Below are 21,889 nucleotides of genomic sequence, written 5' to 3'. Positions count from 1 at the left end.
ACAGACAATAGGACATCTTTTAGATAACTTCCCACTCCACACTTCTAAGTTGACTGCAAGACTTGCAAGAGGTGACACTGCAGTCTGGTTGTCAAAATTAAACATTAAAATATAAATTCCTTACAAATTTATGGTCTGTTATATCGTACATAACAGCAACAACACAAACTGAATTTCCTTGTTATAGATAGGGGTAGTGTAATTACAGCAATTTAGTGATGCCTCATCTTTCTCCAATAGATCCACCACCTGACACCAACTGCCATCTTACAGGCCCCTGCAAAGACAGTTTGGGCAAATCTGTTTAAGTTACTGATGTCCAAGTTCTCTTTCCACACTGATGTCCAAGTTCTCTTTCCACACTGATGTCCAAGTTCTCTTTCCACACTCACTAGAGGACTGACAACATGGCTTACTTTTTTTTACAGGAAAATATTTGGAACCAACAGCAAACTAAATTATTTCATCAAGTATAAAACAAATTTTACCTTCTCTGATCCGTTTATAATGAAGTATCCGCCAGGATCAAGAGGACATTCATTCAATTCAGTCAAGTCACGATCCGTGAGAGTGCTCAGCAAACAATAAGTTGAACGAAGCATTATAGGAATTTTTCCTGTAAACAATTGGCTCATTGTAATAAAAAATCGACAGAAGAAAGCTTTCATCAGATAAGGAAATCACAGCAGTTACCAAACATTAGAAACTTAGCAACTATAAACAACATAAGATTTATAGGTATTGAAAGTGATTACATGGCAAACCCTCACAATAAATAAAAATAAAATGGACCCCAAATACGTATCACATTCAACCAGCTATATGGGTACATATTTAACCAGAGATTCAGTTTCACAACTGAAATATTGAAGTTTTCAGAACTTACTTTCCTAGTTTTAAATTTTGCATACATTAAACCAAAGTTGCCAATTCTGCAGTAACAATCTTACTATCAGAAATCTCCATACTAACCAATGAATGTTTTCTGATGCAGTGTCTCAACAGGTTCTTCTTTATGTTTTTCAACCCTCTTCAATATATCAACATAAAGTGGAGCAGAATATGTCAAGTTACGTAGCCTTGCTTCATTGGGCATCATTGGTGAAGGGGCACCATCTTTCTCCCAGTGTGTTGGTTTTGACAAATATATTTGCTCAAATTTCAGCAAATACCTTGGCTGTTAAAAAAAAGACATTTTTGACATGAAAATCTATAAACAAAAGTTGAATTACAGTATATATTGCAACGGCAATAATACAGACTACAATACCAGTCAAGAGTGACTCCATCTTTATTTATGACCTATGGATATTCTTCAAATACAAAGTACAAATAATGTGAATATGTGGATGTCAGAGACATACAGCATAAGCTAGAAAACAAGACAAACATAAAAAGCACAATTTATCTGCAACTGCAAAATATGACTCGGGTTGATTCAGAAAAAGGTGGAGGGGAAAGGTTAGTGTAAACTTACATCTTAAATAGGTTTAAGACAAACAAAGTTAAGTACCAATGTCTAACTCAGAAGTTCATACCTTGCATATGCTAGTACAAATAAAATAACAAAGATTACTTTTAGACAGGGAGAGACAGTAGTGGTATGAAGTCAACTTTGGAATGTGAAGGGCATGCAAAAAGACCGTTTTTATTCCAATTTCAGATTTTGGAGCATTTAAGACCTGGACTGAGATTACAATGACTGTAGCTCAGCAGTGTTTAGCACTGTTTAAGTGTCTTTTCATTTTCTGACAGGCTAGTTTATATCATGGGTGCAGCTTTCAGAGACCCCACTGTCATGTGCAAATCCTAGGTGCGTCAGTAGTCTGGTCCTGGTAAAATGTTGGCATAAGCAAACTTAAGAAATGGATTCAGAACATGTGTGCTCTGCTGCTACAACCACTTTGTTTTACAAGACATCTGGTTAAACAGACAATAACACCGCCCTCAGAAATTGTACTGTTTCTACCACTTTGACTATGGAAAAGTTTCAGATTGATAAGATCAGAATATGTTAGTGGAGTTGGAACCAGACTTTAATATAATCAAATAGATAAGTTACAGTATGCTTGTTATAAACACAGCAAAATACTGAGAACAAATATATGTTTTATATAAAGGAACTGAGCACTGATGAAACTCGGGTCCAGGTTTTACTGTAAACAAGAACATTAAAAACATTATTACATATAGTAAAGTAGTTCCAGACAAAAAATCAAGGTTTGTTTTAAAAATAAGAGAGACAGCATTGAAATCGTGCAAGTAAATGACCGGACACGCCCGCAACCTGATTAGGTATAAGACATCCGCGAAGACTTCAGATACTGTTAAATCTTATGACAAGATAATGGAGCATGTTAATGGGAAAAGAAACAAAGACGATAGAAAGTCTTCAGTGGAAAACACTGAAAACAAGAGTAGCACAAATGACATTGCACATATCAAAAAAAATTGCTGAAAGCAACATTTTTTCCTTAACATGTTCTTTCCAAAATAAGACGGATACAAGTTGGGTTTGGAAAGGAAATCAAAAAGACATGGATTCCCCCCCCCCCCCCCTTCCCCCTCCCCCACGGCAATGACATTGTATGTGATGGTCCTAAAACACTTTCCAACTGCAACTGATCATTGACTTATGACGTGAGAGGGAGCTCTTGGGGGCAGGCACTCCAAAGCACAGATCATGATTTTTTTAAGGACAGGGAGCTGTAGCAGATCAAATAAGCACCAACTTTTAACATTTTGGAAAATGAAAATTATACGCAGACAAAAGGAGCAATTGGTGCAGACATGATGAAAGAAAAAAATTAATTCTCAAATAGAATGAGGCAGCTGTTTAAGAGAAGGCATATGCTAAATTAAACTATTCAGAAGTGTGTTCGAGAGAATTCCAAACAACACAATGAACATTTTATAATATGAAAAAATTGAAAATAATGGCTAAAAAGAAAGCAAAACATATTTAGTACTCATCACATTTTAGAAGTAGGCAACTTCTGCAGTAATTAACAACATGGAGGGAGCTGTACAAGCATTTCAATATTTCACTAAATATTTACATAGTTCAAGGGATGAATCCGAAACAGTTAATAACGAAAACACTCAAGTCATGGAGATAATGACATATTAAGTATACAAAAATAGCTGAGGTATAACAAAAAGAAAGGCATCTTGAAATGATGATTCAATCGAAACAGTTAAAGCTGGTGGCAAACTTGCATACCTGTTTGCAGAATATTTTCATCAAGAGCCAACTAACCACAATTGGAATAATGTTGTACTTCTTTCCATTTGATAAAAATGGAGACATAGGACAAAGAACAAGATATTCATTAAAATTATCACTAACTGCTTAGAAAAACATTTGACTTTAATGGGGCTTAGTAACAATCTGGTTAGAAGTAGATGAACACATTAACAAGTCAAACAAGTCACTGAGACAGAACACCACTTTGCATTGGCATTCATAGATTCTGAGACAGATTTAGACTCTTCTTCAACGAGAGCAGCACCAGAAGCCTATGAGAAATCTGCCCTATAGGAAGCTTTCACATTCACAATCTGGTAAAATAAAAAAGGAATTAATGTCATCAGAACATACCGTATCTGATCCATCTGTATTTTGTATGTGGCATTCTGCAGTTTAGTAATTCCTACCCACTACATTTTTAATCTTACAAAAATACGAATTCTACAGAATAGAAGAAGTTGTCAAGGAGGAAGTTTTACAGGTTGTTTTCAAATTAAACCTTGTTGCCTGCCAGACATTTTATACCTTTGGGTAGGCAATTACAAATTTTGGTGGCAGCATTGTTCATCAGGCCTTCCATGCTAAAGATACTCTTGTTGCCGAGTAATGATCATTATTTACTTTCTTCAGGTACTGTAATTATGTACATTATGTCCCTATTGAACTGCACTGGATTATGTACAACAAACTTCATGATAATAGACATACCATGAAGTGTTAATCAAAAGACCTAACACTATAAACGGATGTGTACAAGATGATCATGGTAGAGAACCACACAGGATTCACTGTTATGAGCAATGAAGACATTCTTTCTTGAAGATGAGTTACCCCAGAACATTATTTTGAATATGATAATGAAAGTACACAAATTATATCAACATACTGCTCCCTTTCTAACCAGGATTTACAATGATTCTAATGAATGTTTCACTGTCAGCCACTTTTGTTTTAAACCCAAATATCGACTGGTTTCAACCATAGACCATCTTCATGGATAAGGGTTAAAATGGTTTAAGCCACACCACAACATTACGTTTGTCCTTACTTAAATAATGTGTAGAGATTTCGTGAATATCGATATACGACACAGGACTTTTAAAAGCAAACATACGAATAACAATTGTACGCAGAGTAGTACTGACAGTACGGTCAGTCCTGACCACCTCTTCAGTACTGCTCTGGGTACACTTGTTATTTGTACGTTTGCTTCTAAGAGTCCTGTGTCGTATACTGATATTCATGACATGCTCTACACATTATTTAAGTAATGACAAATGAAATGTTGTGGATTAAACCATTTTAACCCTTATCTGTAAAGATGGTTGATGACAAACTGGTCAATATCTGGGTTTAAAACAAGAATAGCTGATGGCCAAACATGTATTTTATACCTTACTTGATGGTTATTTACAGTCACTTTTCAAAAATGTTCCTAAATGTGTTTTCCCCATTTACATTCTCTCTTAATGAGGACACCTAAAAATTGTGAATATCCCACCCTAACTGTTATTTCCTTGCCATGTTTAATTCCTATCAATAGTCTATTACCTTCAGATGGGCCTAACTGAATATGTTTTGCCTTGTTGACAGACAGACCATTCAACGAGAACCACTCAAGCCGATTTAGGAATCTGTTACCATTTCTCTGCTGCTTTGTGTATATCTGGACTGCCAACAATACTAGTGTCATCCACAAAAAGAACTCATTCTATTTGTTGTATGCGAGACAGGAGGTAGTTAACATAAATGAGTAATAATAGTGGAACATTGAGCTTTGTGGAACTCTAGTGGTGAAAATGATTTCTTCGAAGTCAGAACAATCTCCCCTCCTTGCATGGTTGAATTATTTACCATAACTTCCCATATTCTTTGAGTTAGATCATCCACTGGTTCACTAGACCATCAATTCCATAAAACCTCTGTTTATTTAGGAGAGTATTGTTAATCACACAGTCAAAAGCCTTAAATGGATCAAAGGAAACACCGAAGGCATTTTTTGTAACTATCTGTTTATCAAACTTTGTGACAGGACATGCAAATGGCTTTCTCAGTAAAGTAACTCCTCTACAATCCAAACTTTGGTTTACTGAGGATATTACTGTTGCTCATATTTTATATTATTCTAGAATATACCAGCTTCTCAAAAATTGTAGAAAGTTATTCAGTAGTGGAAGAATTTGGTAACCGACATCTTTCTTGCCACATTTTTTATTGAGGGTTTTTGGATGACTTATTTCAATCCCTGTAAAAATGTCACGTAAATGATTCATTGCATATTTTGGAAAAGATAGAGCTTATTATATGAGATCAAGTCTTCAGTACTCTGTTGGAAACATCTTTAAATGCAAATGCACTTTTATTTTTGAAATAATACAGAATGTTCTTAACTTCAGAATGATAAGTGGATGAGACATTCATAATCTGAATTTTATATTTTTTATTTCAATATTTTCCTTCAATTTATCTTTCAAACTATTTCTCTATATATTGTCAACTTCATTTAATAAATGATTACTAAATGTAACTGCTCCCTGTTACCATTTACAGCCATTCCATTTAAATCAAAAGTGATGTTATCCTATTCTGTGAGCTATTGTCCTGTCTCTTACTAGTTGCCATATAGATTTGTCTGTTCTCAAGATTACTAATTTCTGACTGTGTGGGTTCCTTGATCTCCAGAAAACTCTTCTTAGTAATTCTGAGTAGTTTTTGCACTGTACAGCTACTGCAGGATCTTTATTTGTCCTTGTCAACAGACATTTCCCTTTTCTTTTCATAAGATATTTCAATCCAATGTGCGATCCAAGGTTATTATGTGATGGTTTAGTATACTTTCTGATCAGCTTATGTGGAAAGATTTTCCAGATAGCTATCTGAATCTACATCCACATTTGGTTTCATAAAGACTCCATCCCATGTCATCTCTCATAAATTATTTTTAAACTTCTGTTCTACAGCCATCAATTCTTTCAACTGATTTCCACTGAGAAGTATTATTATTGTAAGGCAATATCTTATTTATTGTAACTGCATCATGATCAGAGAGAGCATTTGTCATTAGGTATGAAGTTGTTCCCAGAATGAAGTTTCTGGTATGAAGTTATTTTCTTGCTTTGAGCTTCACTAACGAAAACTTTATCAATTTTAAAGTCTCTGTGTTTATCCACATGACTTTCTATTTGTTTGCTTATTTGCAACACGCTCCACTACAATATTTGTAATGGTGTGTGTGTGTGTGTGTGTGTGTGTGTGAGGGGGCTGCCAAGCTTAACATTCACACCACAAGGACAAATCATAATCAACAGTGCCACATGCCCTCATCTCATGAGACACTGCAGAGAGGTTTGGCATTTAAACCAGGGCATTGACCCAGAGTCTGCTGATCAATAATTTTACACCATCACCTCTCCCCCCTTGCCCAGCCAAATACTGTTACCGAAATTTTTTTCCATCACCAGGATTCAAACCTGCTTACCCGGGAGTTGAATCCCACTGCATAAGCATGCGTTATTGACCTATGCCACGGCAGCAAATATAGAAATGTTGGAAATTTAATTTCCAAAATCTAATTGTAGGATCCAAATAAGGCATCCAGATTTGACAATCAATAATCACAAAAAAATTGTATTTGTTACACAATCTATAGATTTATCCTTTACACTTCATGCAACAGTTGTCTTCCGTATTCATGTTCCAAGCAAACACGGCTTGTTTTCTTTACGTTTGATGTTATTTTATTGCACACTCTATTCATAAACTTAACTTTTCCACATCATACTGTCTGGAAAGTGATTATAATCTCAGGAAGAAATTGGACCTGATACACTACCCCCGGAGACACTATTTATATGCTTCTTGTTAGACTTTATTTTTTAGTAATCACTTGACTTAACTATTGCTGCCTTCACTAAAATATTACACAATATATGAAATTTAACAACTAATGGAAAAATTCAATAAGGCAATTTTGACACCTCTCTAAAAAAGTAATGATTATAATGTATAACGAAAGCATCAAAAAACTTAATATTACAAATTAATGTAAGCTACACAAGATTTTCCAAACCAAGCATTGCATGGGTTGAAAACAAACGTTTACAGCCAGTTCTGAATTATGGCACTGAGAAACACTTTTTAATGCAAAAACCCTTCCAAAACTGAGGACAGCTCAGGTGATGACAGGAGCATTATGGGAATTACTGGCAGAGACAGGAGAACAACCAAGCACATCATTTAACACATTGCAATGAAAGATTGTAATTATGACTAATGAAAACAGAACTGAATTAAGCCAGCCACTTTACCATTACAATGGCTAGAAGGTCAACAGGAGTTCTTTGTTGGTTTCCTAGAGGGGGCATCACTTATTACACATGCAAACAGAAAAAATATGAAAATATTTCCGTACAGAAATAAACTAATGGGACAACTATGGAAATGGAGGCTGTCGGCAAGGTCAAACCAAATATATGACACTTTCCAAAGAAATTCAGCCAACAAATGTAGCAATGGCAAAAATTATATCAACACAATATCTTTCATGCCCAGCTTATACTTGGCATCCACTTTTTTAGTTATTGATATGACAATGGAGCTGACAAGTATGTCCCTGTATGCCATTATGGAGGATGACATGTTGGCCATGATTAAATCCCTACAATTCTTCAGTTTAATTGCCGACTGTATGAAGTGTTATGTTTGCAGAGAAGCTTCAAACAAAGTTGCCGCAACTCTGGCCAGGGAGCAGTACATGTGGCATTGTCTGCAGGGCAACATGTAGTGTTCTACCTGGAGGGATGCCAGGATTGAGAAGTCTAGGTCAGCCATTTGAGAGATTGTGTTGATGACGTTTTTGCTATTGATAGATTTGTGTGCCAGCTGACTCTCATTGTTTCACTTTTTTTTAATAATAAAGTGTGTTTGTGCATAAGTGTGTGTTTTTTGTGTACTGAAATCTGTGTGAATGCAATTTTGTGAATTTCTAGGCTGTGTTGTTGTTAGTTGCTGGAGATTCTATTGGACTGTAATGCATATACTGTGGAATTTATTTTACCTACATTGGCGAGGTTACATTTACAATATCAGTTATATGAGAGAGTTTTTGTTTCATGGTACCATGAATTTAGTTTTAGCTACATAGATCAAGTGAAGTAATACAGTGCATTTGTCAAGTTGTGCGTGGTTTTTTTGTATCATGGAATTCATTTGAACTATGTAGGTCAATGGAAGTTTTAGATAACTTTTTTTTCTGATTCTTTTTGTGGTTTTGTTAGTTGCTGAGAATCTTGCTTGAGTTTTGCATTAGTATTTGTTTTAGTACGTCTTCCGTATTAGAATCATTGTACTTATTTTGCCACACCCAAAATACTAATTCCCATTGTTGTCCCACTAGTTTCATTGAATTTCTGCAAGTAAATGTTTCTCACATTATTTGTGTCTGTTTGGATGTGTAATGTCTGGTGTCATGACCACCATATTGTATATCCTCGAAGTAGGGGTGTCCATCATCTTGACATTATAGATCAGATTTGACAGGTGGAAACGCACTCTTCACTTTCACCAAAAATCTGAATAAATCCTCACCATTTGATAAACGAAAGTATTTCATTAAATTCAACTCATTGGGAAGGCGAATGGAACTTGAGAACATTTACAATTTGGAAACATGTAACAAATTTTCACTGAACATACAAAAACAAGGAACAGAAGGACTATTACTAAATGTACACAAAAGGTCTGTAGCAACCACAAAGTTTTTACTGGTGAATACCAATTGTCAACAAACATTGAATCAACCCAAACTGATACTGGCAAGACACTAGCGGAGTTTTCATTCTTTTTTGTGTTCCTGTAGACAACTCAACATTTGTATTTGGTGTGTTGTTCCATTTACTCTTAAATTGACATTCTGACAGAGCTTTCCATACCACATTTGTATATCTATGTACAGGATTGTTCTTTTTCCTTTATGAAGCTGACAGATTAAATTTTTTGTAATGCACATAGACAAAAGCATTACTATTCTAGTAATAAGTGCTCACAAATTATTTGTCCAATACATTAATTTTCATTTCACCAAACCACTTCCTGATCCAATTATGTCATGTGGTGTAATTTTGAAATACGGTATTGTCACAGAGTCCATAATAATACAGTCAACATTTTTACAAGAAAATGAAACTGACAATGAAATTGAACATCTCAACTTTTAAACGGTGTCACTAAAAGCTCAGAAATCACTATATATGCTACATTACAGTGTGCAGTACTCCACATGTCTGCTACTCATACTGCAAAGCTCTTCCTTTAACACTATCCCTCTGACTGAAAGCCAACAATATTTACTTATCACTTTCCAATATCTGTGAGAACCAGAACAGCTAAAACAAATATTATTTTACGTGTAATCTGGATGAAATGTGACTTTCTTGCAATCCTTGGAGCAGAAGCCCGCATTTAGTACATATACCTTCATCAACGTTTCAACTGGTGGCAATTTTGAAACAACTAAATTTTTTCCTTGTAATAAAATTTAAATTGTCACCCATGTATTACCTATGCCTCACAATATAAATTGTCACTCTTCATAAAAGTCACTAGAATGAGCAAGACCAAACTGAACCCATTACACTACACAACACGAAATCCCTAAACGCACGACCAGAGGGCACCACATAATGACACCAACAAACAAGCCACACTCACAAACCAAACTACGTGCCAGCATGACATCACACACAACAGCCTTACGTCATGAGTCAAAGACGACAGGTGGGATCGGACGCCTCGGTCTACCTGAAAAGACTCCTGGCACTTAAATCTATACTCGATGTTAACAAATTTATCTTCTTCAGAAACGTTTTCCTTGCTATTGACACTCTTATATCCTCTGTTTCGATCATCAGCTATTTTGCTCCACAAACACCAAAACTTATCTACCACTTTAAGTGTCTCATTTCCTAATCTAATTGCTCAGCATCACCTGATTTAATTCCACTACATTCCATTATCCTCATTTTGCTTTTGTTGATGTTCATCTTATATCCTCCTTTCAAGACACTGTCCATTCCATTCAACTGCTCTTCCAAGGCCTTTGCCGTCTGACAGAATTACTATGTCATCAGCAAACCTCAAAGTTTTTATTTCTTCTGGATTTTAGTTCCTACTCCAAATTTTTCTTTTGTTTCCTTTACTGCTTAATCAATATAAAGATTGAATAATGTCGGGGATAGGCTACAAACCCACATCACTCCCTGCTCAACCACTGCTTCACTTTCATGTCCCTCGACTAATAACTGTCATCTGGTTTCTTTACTAATTGTAAATAGCCTTTCGTTGCCTGTAATTTATACAAGCCTGCTTCAGAATTTTATAGAGTAGTCCAGTCAACATTGTCAAAAGCTTTCTCTAAGCCTACAAATGCCAGAAATGTAGGTTTGCCTTTCCTTATTCTATCTTCTAGGGTAGGTCAGTACTGCCTCACATGTTCAAACATGTCTACAGAATCCAAACGGATCTTCCCCGAGGTCAGCTTCTATCAGTTTTTCCATTTGTCTTTAAAGAATTCGCATTACTATTTTGCAGTAATGACTTATTAAACTTGTAGTTCGGTAACTTGCAAACCTGTCAACACCTGGCTTCTTTGGGACTGGAATTCTTATATTCTCCTTGAAGTCTGAAGGTATTCACCTGTGTCATACATCTTACTCACCAGATAGTAGAGTTTTGTTATGGCTGGCTCTCCCAAGGCTATCAGTGTTTTTAATGGAATGTCTACTCCCCGGGGCCTTGTTTCGACTCAGGTCTTTCAGTGGTCTGTCAAACTCTTCACGCAGTATTGTATCTCCCATTTGATCTGCACCTATGTCCTCTTCCATCTCCATAATATTGCCCTCAAGTACATTGCCCTAGTATATACCTCAATATACTCCTCCCACCTTTCTGCTTTCCTATTTTGCTTAGTACTGGTTTTCCATCTGAGTGATACAAAGTGTCAGCTACATGAACAGTTAAAATATCACCCTTTTCCTTTTAATACAAACTGGTGGAATTGTTTGTTTGTGACACATATTACTACAAATTTGTTTAAGACTATTTCAAGTAAAGTAAAAACATAGAACTTCCATTTGAGTTTCAATCTGAGCAAACCTAAGAATTATACTATGACTTTGCATAAATGTATCTTAGAAAAATGATGGGAGTAAAACCAATGATTATTAAACTAGGGTTTACTCTTCTGTCTGTGCGGATGTATCTAAACAAAAACAAGAGCTGCCTGTATCCAAAATTTTAACGGAACACACACACACACACACACACACACACACACACACACACGTTAGTTTTCATCAACTGCAAAGCGAATTTTAAAGTGAAACGCAGTCAACGTCGGCTAGTGCAGTGTTCCAAATATATTGAAGACTGGCAATCTGTTCGTAATCAACTCAGAGGCACTATTCAGTGCGTCGATACTGCAAGCTACAGCACTAAATGGCAAAGTGAAACTAAAAAACATACAGGATTCTCAATTTCTCCTGATGTATGCTGAGCTTCTGCCTGCAACTCTATTTGTGGTGAATCCTCTACGATACGTTGAACCGACATCTGGATAAATTCGTCGAATGAGTCCAACTGCTGTCGTACAAGACCCTTTTCATCAAAATACGCGTTGATAACAATCCAGCAGGCCTCCTGCCACAGTTCTGAGGAGATTTCCTCGCCATCGTCTTCATACTGATCTGTCATAACAATTGAATAAATATTAAACATGCTTGTTTGCAATAAGAGTGACAACTAATAGACTAATAGGTACGCTCATATATAACATAACTACTTACCTTCGTCATCATACATCCTGTGTTGTTAATACAACTAGTCACTTCAAATTACCAAGCACCTTCCACCAACAACTCCACTAAAAACAGTACGAAGTACCACTGTCACTCAAAGATAAAGAAGGAACCCCTATGCTGAGATAATGTTGAGTTCGCCTATACCAGTGCCCAGTGCGCAATGATCTCGGTGCAGGGCTCACTGGTCTATACAGTATACTGTGAAAGGTGTCGCTAGAGACAGGCTGAGTGTGATTTTGCTAGGCCGAGTCATACTAGATGTCAACGGACAGTCACATCACGACACCGTAGCGTTCTAGGGTGCACCCACACTGGACGTCACGTCAATTCGCCCAACACCAAACGGTGAAAGTGAGGTTATGAAATACCACCGCGGTAGAAAAAAGTAGGAGTATTGTATCGGTATTGAGGAACTAACAACGATAAAGTTTTTTAATGACCAAAGCAAAACTCATCACAGATGTCCTTGATCAACTTTAAGTGGTAAATTACTGAGGAGTGAAACAAGATTCCAAAACATCGACACTAATTTGCTAACGAAAATACATACGTACAAACCCTAAAACAATATTTATATCGAAACAAATAGAACCCATTCATCCGATCCACTTTTGTTCTTTTTATGTTACAAATCACGTCATAAACACATTTATAAAAGAAATAACACTCGAAGGCAGTACTGCTGTCTGCTATGACAAACTGAAATAAATGATCGTATGGTACTGAAAACAGGGTATCCTCACGTGGAGAACTTTGGCTGCTGATTTACAAGTTTTTTCAGCTGATGCCACATTGGGCGACTTGCGTGTCGATGATGATTAAATAATAAACAGAGCAACACAACACCCAGCTATGAGAGGAGGAAATCACCGACCTGGCCGGGAATCGAACCTGGACTCGCTGCATGGCAGTCAGCTGCACTGCCACTCAGTTAAGGAGACGGACTATTGCAAACTAAGCAGCAACTGGCGTGTAATTATCATCTGCAGACGCACACTCTTCCAAGATTTTAGAATGTTATTGTATTCATTGATATAGCAATTTGAATAATTAATTTTTAGTGTAATGTCTGCCACACCACACTCAGGAACTATTCTCGCACATGATCCACAATTTATACAGTGCCTGGTCTCACACACATGAGGTCTGTATGAATCGCTTTTTTGGTTACATATTATTTCTGTATTCATCCAAAAAACTTCCAAGATCATCAAATACATCACTGGTTTGCAAATACACACACACACACACACACACACACACACACACAAGTACAGAACATTGAACATGTACTTCAGGTTCCAGAAACTGTTCTGACACACACTGAAATGGACTGGAGTACAGCAGCAGTTACTCCATGGTAACTGCGCCAGAATGCTTACGTACCGAAATACAGCCACCAGGGAGCAGTGGTGGAAGAGAAGTGGCGCAACAAAGTACAACCTAGGAGAACTTCTTGTGGCGCAATAAAAAGTTACGTCTCTTATGTTCTGCCACCAAAATTTGGATTTCACGCATGCAACTGCAGTATGCCAATAACTGTAGCACAACTTTTGTTGCGTGTTTGAACCTGCCTTAACTAACATCGTAAAATCAAACTCCGTTTTGTTATTGTAAAACCTAAATCATTTTTTGTTGTCAGATATCTGGCCTCACATAGGGAAGAAAACTCAATGGGAATAATATCCAAGTCGCCAAGGAACTTTTGGCATTTGCCATGAAAATAAAGCACAATAACAAAAGAAATAAAGATTTAAAGATATAAAAATACGAAATCCAGTACTATAACATGTGTGAGTGTTACGAAAATAGGTTAACATCCAATGATAGCAGACGATTTCACTGTTGCCCCCAATCAACGTGACAGTCAAGACTTTCTTACTGAGGAACCTTGGTAGTGGCGTTACTAAATGTTTCGTGCCGTTGACGGCCGATGTGAATGCCGCGATTTGACATGCATTGCGGAATGTTTTGAAGTGATGTGAAATGACATGATGGCAAGTATGAATAGGCTTCAAGGATGTTCGGAAAGGAAGTTTTCACGTTGACTATCTTCGGGCTAAGGTGATGCTGATGAAGTAGTAAGTGACACTGACATCGTGTGCTACAAGTAAGTTGTAGCCTTATTCTCAGCTAACACAAATACACTCCTGGAAATGGAAAAAAGAACACATTGACACCGGTGTGTCAGACCCACCATACTTGCTCCGGACACTGCGAGAGGGCTGTACAAGCAATGATCACACGCACGGCACAGCGGACACACCAGGAACCGCAGTGTTGGCCGTCGAATGGCGCTAGCTGCGCAGCATTTGTGCACCGCCGCCGTCAGTGTCAGCCAGTTTGCCGTGGCATACGGAGCTCCATCGCAGTCTTTAACACTGGTAGCATGCCGCGACAGCGTGGACGTGAACCGTATGTGCAGTTGACGGACTTTGAGCGAGGGCGTATAGTGGGCATGCGGGAGGCCGGGTGGACGTACCGCCGAATTGCTCAACACGTAGGGCGTGAGGTCTCCACGGTACATCTATGTTGTCGCCAGTGGTCGGCGGAAGGTGCACGTGCCCGTCGACCTAGGACCGGACCGCAGCGACGCACGGATGCACGCCAAGACCGTAGGATCCTACGCAGTGCCGTAGGGGACCGCACCGCCATTTCCCAGCAAATTAGGGACACTGTTGCTCCTGGGGTACCGGCGAGGACCATTCGCAACCGTCTCCATGAAGCTGGGCTACGGTCCCGCACACCGTTAGACCGTCTTCCGCTCACGCCCCAACATCGTGCAGCCCGCCTCCAGTGGTGTCGCGACAGGCGTGAATGGAGGGACGAATGGAGACGTGTCGTCTTCAGCAATGAGAGTCGCTTCTGCCTTGGTGCCAATGATGGTCGTATGAGTGTTTGGCGCCGTGCAGGTGAGCGTCACAATCAGGACTGCATACGACTGAGGCACACAGGGCCAACACCCGGCATCATGGTGTGGGGAACGATCTCCTACACTGGCCGTACACCTCTGGTGATCGTCGAGGGGACACTAAATAGTGCACGGTACATCCAAACCGTCATCGAACCCATCGTTCTACCATTCCTAGACCGGCAAGGGAACTTGCTGTTCCAACAGGACAATGCACGTCCGCATGTATCCCGATCCACCCAACGTACTCTAGAAGGTGTAAGTCAACTACCCTGGCCAGCAAGATCTCCGGATCTGTTCCCCATTGAGCATGTTTGGGACTGGATGAAGCGTCGTCTCACGCGGTCTGCACGTCCAGCACGAACGCTGGTCCAACTGAGGCGCCAGGTGGAAATGGCATGGCAAGCCGTTCCACAGGACTACATCCAGCATCTCTATGATCGTCTCCATGGGAGAATAGCAGCCTGCATTGCTGCGAAAGGTGGATATACACTGTACTAGTGCCGACATTGTGCATGCTCTGTTGCCTGTGTCGATGTGCCTGTGGTTCTGTCAGTGTGATCATGTGATGTATCTGACCCCAGGAATGTGTCAATAAAGTTTCCCCTTCCTGGGACAATGAATTCACGGTGTTCTTATTTCAATTTCCAGGAGTGTAGTTTTGCCTAGTCACGCCACACTCATACATGCTATAGTAACGGATTTCGTGTTATTATGGCATTTTAGTCTTAATTTTACTGATTATTTTGGTTTTATAAAACTCTGCATAGACCCGTGAGGATTAGGATATTTTTATGAGGCCAGATATAAGTATAGAGACTAAATAAATCTAAGCGACCGTTTATTTAGGTTTTATAATACACAGACAACTTTCTGCATAACTAAGAACATCAATAGATTAAATAATGTTCATTAAAATATTGTTTTTGTTGGAATTGTGTGAACAATATATTTCGTGTGAAATGGCGGCAAAGTGCATCATATGGAATATAATATACCTCTCTCTGAGTTTTATGTATGTAATTAAATGTTCCTTGGTTGTTGTGTTTAACGTATTTTACCTGGAAGTGCAAATATAGTTACTGGCACTAAATGTATTGCACTCACTATTACTTATTCAATTGTGTCAGCTGTAGCAGTTTTTAATAGTGTAGAATCAGCTTTTTTTGAAGGTAAAATGTAGAGACACTTTTGGCAAAACGGATCACAGCATTAAAGCATTTCACGTGGCAGCATTCACAGAGGTCATCGAGAGAATGGAACAAGGACGTCACGTCAAGGTTTCTGAAACACCTTGGGGAACTCACCACACACGTATTTGTTGCGAAAGAATACGAAAGGTTGCTTCAAATAATTATTTTATTTCTATCTCGCGAAACACTTCAGACAATAACTATATGAGAATCTTACTATGCCGACAATGGCAAAGATAATCCTTTTAAACTTCACAGAGAATACTGTTCACTTGTGGTGCCTTGTGTGTTTGATGCCGTCACATGAGCCATCCCCTTTTTTTCTTTTCTTAAAGCCAACTGCTCCTTGAATATGAGGTAACTTGCACTTTAATTGTCAAACAACCTCATGTAAAAAGTGAGTGCAGGTGCGCTTGACGTTTGTTGTCACCAGTTCCATGGAACTGTCCATCAGCTTGTCTCTCTTCTCTTGAGAAAGCGAAGTGTTGGGCTAAGTACCAAGGGTACCCTCTTCCGTGCATGCAGGTTTGATCCTCTCGATGGAAACTATTTATTGTTTTCCATCTTTGTGCATTTTTGAATATGTGGCTTCCCTTTTCTATCACTTTGTGAGGACGAGCATAGTGCAAGATAAATAGGGGACATATTTCATCATCCTGAAGCCACAAATGAGACTTTGTTTCCAAGTCCTTGTACATGAATAAGGACAGTTATCATGTAGAGCTCTACAAGAGGCCTACGATCTCCACATGGAGATGCGAAAATTTGCCTGTGTGTTTTGGGATCTCAGCAATTAGTGCAAACTCATAGCTTCCATTCTTGTTTCACTGATATGTTGAACACATACATGCCCACACCCTACAATCTCTTTGCACCCTGGGCCGCATCACTTTGGCAGTGACCATCTTAACTGCAGCTCGCACATCTGGGTGTATCAGATTGTGCGGCATTTAGAAAACTTCCTGGCAATATGGTTCTGGAATATAGGTCCACTGTTGACCTCTTGCCATATCACATCAGATTCCTTCTGAGACATCTGGAAATGATACTCGTTCGAGTCATAACCCCGTGCATGGTTCCTGGAGAGGACTATGTAAAAAAAGATCGATGTGCTGCTCTGATGCTAACTTGTCCTCGTGAACAGATCATAGATTGACACAGTTCTTTGACAGTTAGTCTGCGACCACATTCTTTTTCCTCCTATGTGCTGCACGTCTGTTGTGAACTGAGTTATTTAATCGACATGCCTGTACTGACGTGGCGACTTAATCTCTACTTGATTCGAAAATGGCAACCAGGGTCTTGTGGTCCGTGAATATAGTAAAACGTCTCTTCACTATAGCTGTGCGAAAATATTAGACTGCCAGGTACATTGCAAGTAGTTCATGGTCGGTGGAGCTCCATTTTTGTTGTTGTTGCATCAAATTCTTAGATAAGGATGCAAGTAGATGCAACTTCCTCTCTGACTTTTGCTGCAAGGCTGCACCTACTGCTCTCTGCCTTGAATCTACCATAAAAGCTACAGGACTGCCCCGGTTTTGGATGTCCTAGTAGCTCTGCCCATGAAAGATATTCCTCGTCTTTCCTGTGAGCAACGCTGTGAGTGGCTCCTGGGCTACTGAGAGTTCACGAACACGGCGTCTAGAATAATTTAGCTATCTCAAAAATGTGTGATGGCTTCAACCCATTCACGTAATGGTGCTAACCCATCAGCTAACACTAAGTGTCCCAGGAAATAAACTTCAGTCTTTCGCATGACACATTTCACTTCATTAATAATGATGCCATAATCTTGCAGCCGGTGGAAACGCTCTCGCAGTTGCTCTGCATGCTGATCTACCGAAGCAGAGGATACTAAAACGCCATCCACGTAAAAAAATACAAATGGCAAAAGGTAGTACTTCGTGCATGAACCCCTGTCACATCTACGCGGCGTTCGTGAGACCGGATGCCACGAAATGACATTCCGAAAGTCAGAAATGCGTGGTCATTGCAGCTTTTTTAATATCAGCCAGAGCTATGGGAATCTATCACACTAAATACTGTCGCACCACTAATGGTATTGCTGAAGTCCATCAAGTTAGGAATGGGGTACTGGTCAGGAAATGTCCGTGCATTGAATGCTCTTTAATCGCCAAATATCCTCCAGGATTTTTCTTCTGTTTGGAACCATGTGAGTTGGCGATGATCAGGAGCTATCAGAACTAGTTACAATACCTGTTTTTAGCACTTTGTGTAATCGAGCAGTTTCTCTGGGGCCAGCCCCCACAGCAGACAGTCAACAGGTTCTCCTTGAGGCATACAGAGATGACGCTGTATTCAGTGTTTTGCCATTCCTCCAGGAGCTTGCAGGTTCTGTAAGTGCTAGGAAGTCAAACAGTCATTTGTGAAATGGGCAACTGACGGGTGGTGCTGTAATGCTGATTACCACAAACGAATTTGCAATGCCTTCCAGGGTTCTTCCTGCGTGGCACATCCATGTATGTCCTGCGTCATTGCTGAAATGGAACTGCAGCGTTGAAACCTTGATGCAGTTGTCGTGGAAGAGGTATGTGATGTCTTCGCGAGGTAAGTCACTGGCACCTAATATTGTATGAAACCTGAATTGGAAGGCATTATGGACAATGCTTCTCTTGCATGAATTGGCACCAAGTGACAGTTGACTAAATCTGGCATGAGGCGACAATTTTACAGAAAATCTGCACCTATTATAGGACCAGGCACATCTGCAATTATAAATCCGCGAGGTGTGAAAATTTCGGTTCAGTTGGAATTCTGGTCGTCTCTCTCCATATCTCAGAATTTTAGAATACTTAGCTGTCATCAATACATGTTGTGTTGTTGCTTCCTTTGCGTCTATAGCCTTTCTCAGATAGACACTGATTTCTGGACCCGTGTTCACCAGAATCTTTTCATCCAAAGCATAGTTGTATACAAACAGATCATTGGAAACTATTGCTTGAGGTCAAAATTGCGTTTGCACTTACGTATATTTTATACTGTCTTGGATGTCTTTGCAGCATGGGCAACTGCAGGACTGAATGCACTAGCAAGCAAGTTTCTCAACACGTCTTTGATACCAGCATTATTGTTCCACCAATGGCTGGGTTCAGTACTTTTGCACTTCTTCCAGCTGTGATTAAGTATCTGTTGGCGATAGGGAACTACATGCATATTGAGCTTGGCCACTTGTGCTGCCAATTGTTCCGCAGTGTATTCTGTTGGCGTATATTGTAAGTGTGAATACTTCATGTTTGTTACAGAGTTCACACTATTCTCATCGGGTTCCACCAGTGCCTCAGGGCCCTCGCCTCACCTAGTGTTGATAGTTGCACATGTAGAAGGCTACCCTAATGTGTTTGCAACAATGTTTGCCGTCTTGACTAAGTCCTATAGTGACGCATTTTTCTGTACTGCTACAAGACGGCAAATATTGGCCGGAAGTTTTCGTAACCAAAGTATCTATAAGGGCTGTTTAGGTAGAAGATCTGGTCCTAACAAAGTGCGGATGGTTATGAGTATCTGTGATGGGCCCTCCTCCAGTGTACAGTCTTCTACAAAAAGAATTTTTTAAGTAGCTCTGGTGACAATATCTACTGTTGTATGAATTCTTGAGCGTAACATAGTCCTTTTGTCCCAATGCATCCTCAATCTCTTCTGCGACCACTGTATTGAATTTATCACTGTTCGCTAACAATTTGCTTCGCTAAAAACTGCATTCAACCTGTGCAAACCAAAGATGCGGTCTCATTATCCATAACGATATTCCCACTTCAGACATCTGCTAACTCCTCTTGAACATTATTCTCTATAGCTTCTGTTGGTGGCAAATTAACTGTCGAGAATCCTAGCTCTGGTGAAAACCCCTGTTCCATCTTAAGTCTCGCCGCCAATATTTCAGTCAGCAAATCCATTTCTTCCAAGAATATATGTTTCCCGACTTCTTTATTTCCAAGGTCACCACTTCGAGAAATCACAATATACGTATTTATTATGAAAGAATACGATGGGTTGCTTCAAATAACTGTTTCATTTCAATCTCGCAGAAGACACACTTCAAAGAATAACTATATGAGAATCAACATGAGTTACTATGCCGACAGTAGGAAATATAATCCTCTCAAACTTCACAAAAAAACTATTCACATGTGTAGCATCGTCTTCCTGATACCGCCAAACCCTCTTTACACAGAATTCTACACACACAAATGTACAGATGTGCAAGAGCTTGGCGCATTTGCCCATGTCATGTGCAGTTTGGATTTGCAGTTGTTTGTTCGTGTTCCACTGCTTATTAGTTTTTCAGTGAGCCTTTAAAGAAAGTTGGCAAGCTTCGGTGTTAGCTTCGGTGCTAGCAGCATAGAAAGATTTCTCCTGCTTTCTGATCTACTTTTTTGTTGTTGACATGATTTGTGTGAGTGACAAAGTAGTACAAAGAACGTGTAATGCTGATAGGTGAATACAGACATCGTATATTCTTTTGGGATATGTTTGGTAGAAAATTGTTGAAGCAATCAAAGGTCCCACTGTGAACATGAGAAAGACTGCAAATGCATTAGATGGTTGCGCCAGGCAGGAAGAGAAAATAGGATCTAGATCTTCACTAGAAGAGGCAAGGCTATTAATAGAAGAGGCCATACCTGCGCAGTTTGAAACAGCTGTAATTCCACCAACCTCTCCCTCTGAAATCAGTAAAATAATAAACTCACTGAAAAGTAAAAGCTCTTACGGAATTGATGGCATTTCCAGCAAAGTACTTAAAGCTTGTTCCCCACAGATAAGTAGAATTCTCAGCCACGTATGTAATAGCTCTTTGGAGCAGGGTGTTTTCCCTGATAGACTGAAATATGCCATTGTAAAACCATTGCATAAAAAGGGGGATATGTCGGATGTCAACAACTACCGCCCAATCTCTCTTCTGACAGCTCTATCAAAAATTTTTGAGAAAGTAATGTATTCAAGAGTAGCCTCCCATATTTGTAAAAATAAAGTACTAACAAAATGTCAGTTTGGTTTTCAGAAAGGCTTTTCAACAGAAAATGCTATATATGCTTTCACTGATCAAATATTAAATGCTCTGAATAACCGGACATCACCCATTGGTATTTTTTGTGATCTCTCAAAGGCCTTTGATTGTGTAAATCATGGAATTCTTTTAGATAAGCTAAATCATTATGGTTTGAGTGGGGCAGTGCACAAATGGTTTAATTCATACTTAACTGGAAGAATGCAGAAAGTTGAAATAAGTGGTTCGTGTAATGTTAAAACAGCTGATTCCTCAAACTGGGGTGCTATCAAGCACGGGGTCCCACAGGGTTCGGTCTTAGGTCCTTTACTGTTCTTGATATACATTAATGACTTACCATTCCACATTGATGAAGATGCAAAGTTAGTTCTTTTTGCTGATGATACAAGTATAGTAATAACATCCAAAAACCAAGAACTAAGTGATGTAATTGTAAATGATGTTTTTCACAAAATTATTAAGTGGTTCTCAGCAAACGGACTCTCTTTAAATTTTGATAAAACACAGTATATACAGTTCTGTACAGTAAATGGCAAAACTCCAGTAATAAATATAGAATTTGAACAGAAGTCTGTAGCTAAGGTAGAATTTTCAAAATTTTTAGGTGTGTCCATTGATGAGAGGTTAAACTGGAAGCAACACATTGATGGTCTG

At 39.0% G+C, this 21,889-nt stretch overlaps 1 protein-coding gene across 1 annotated transcript in view; it reads right to left on the bottom strand.

Annotated features, from left to right (window-relative positions):
• LOC126355927 (DNA-directed RNA polymerase II subunit RPB2) overlaps window positions 1-12,917 on the bottom strand; it is a 92,634-nt gene extending 79,717 nt beyond the window's left edge. The window contains exons 1-4 of the mRNA XM_050006489.1: window positions 12,091-12,917; window positions 11,771-11,991; window positions 973-1,177; window positions 489-616 (exon numbers count right to left, since the gene is read on the bottom strand). Coding sequence (XP_049862446.1) covers window positions 489-616; window positions 973-1,177; window positions 11,771-11,991; window positions 12,091-12,106 — 570 coding nt within the window. The 5' untranslated portion in view covers window positions 12,107-12,917. The remainder of the gene's footprint in view (window positions 1-488; window positions 617-972; window positions 1,178-11,770; window positions 11,992-12,090) is intronic.
• Window positions 12,918-21,889: the final 8,972 nt, after the last annotated feature.

The sequence above is a fragment of the Schistocerca gregaria genome, chromosome 3 (assembly GCF_023897955.1).
Source record: "Schistocerca gregaria isolate iqSchGreg1 chromosome 3, iqSchGreg1.2, whole genome shotgun sequence".
NCBI lineage: Eukaryota > Metazoa > Arthropoda > Insecta > Orthoptera > Acrididae > Schistocerca > Schistocerca gregaria.
The sequence above is the reverse complement of the archived record's forward strand: the minus strand, read 5'-3'. Positions and strand labels throughout refer to the sequence as shown.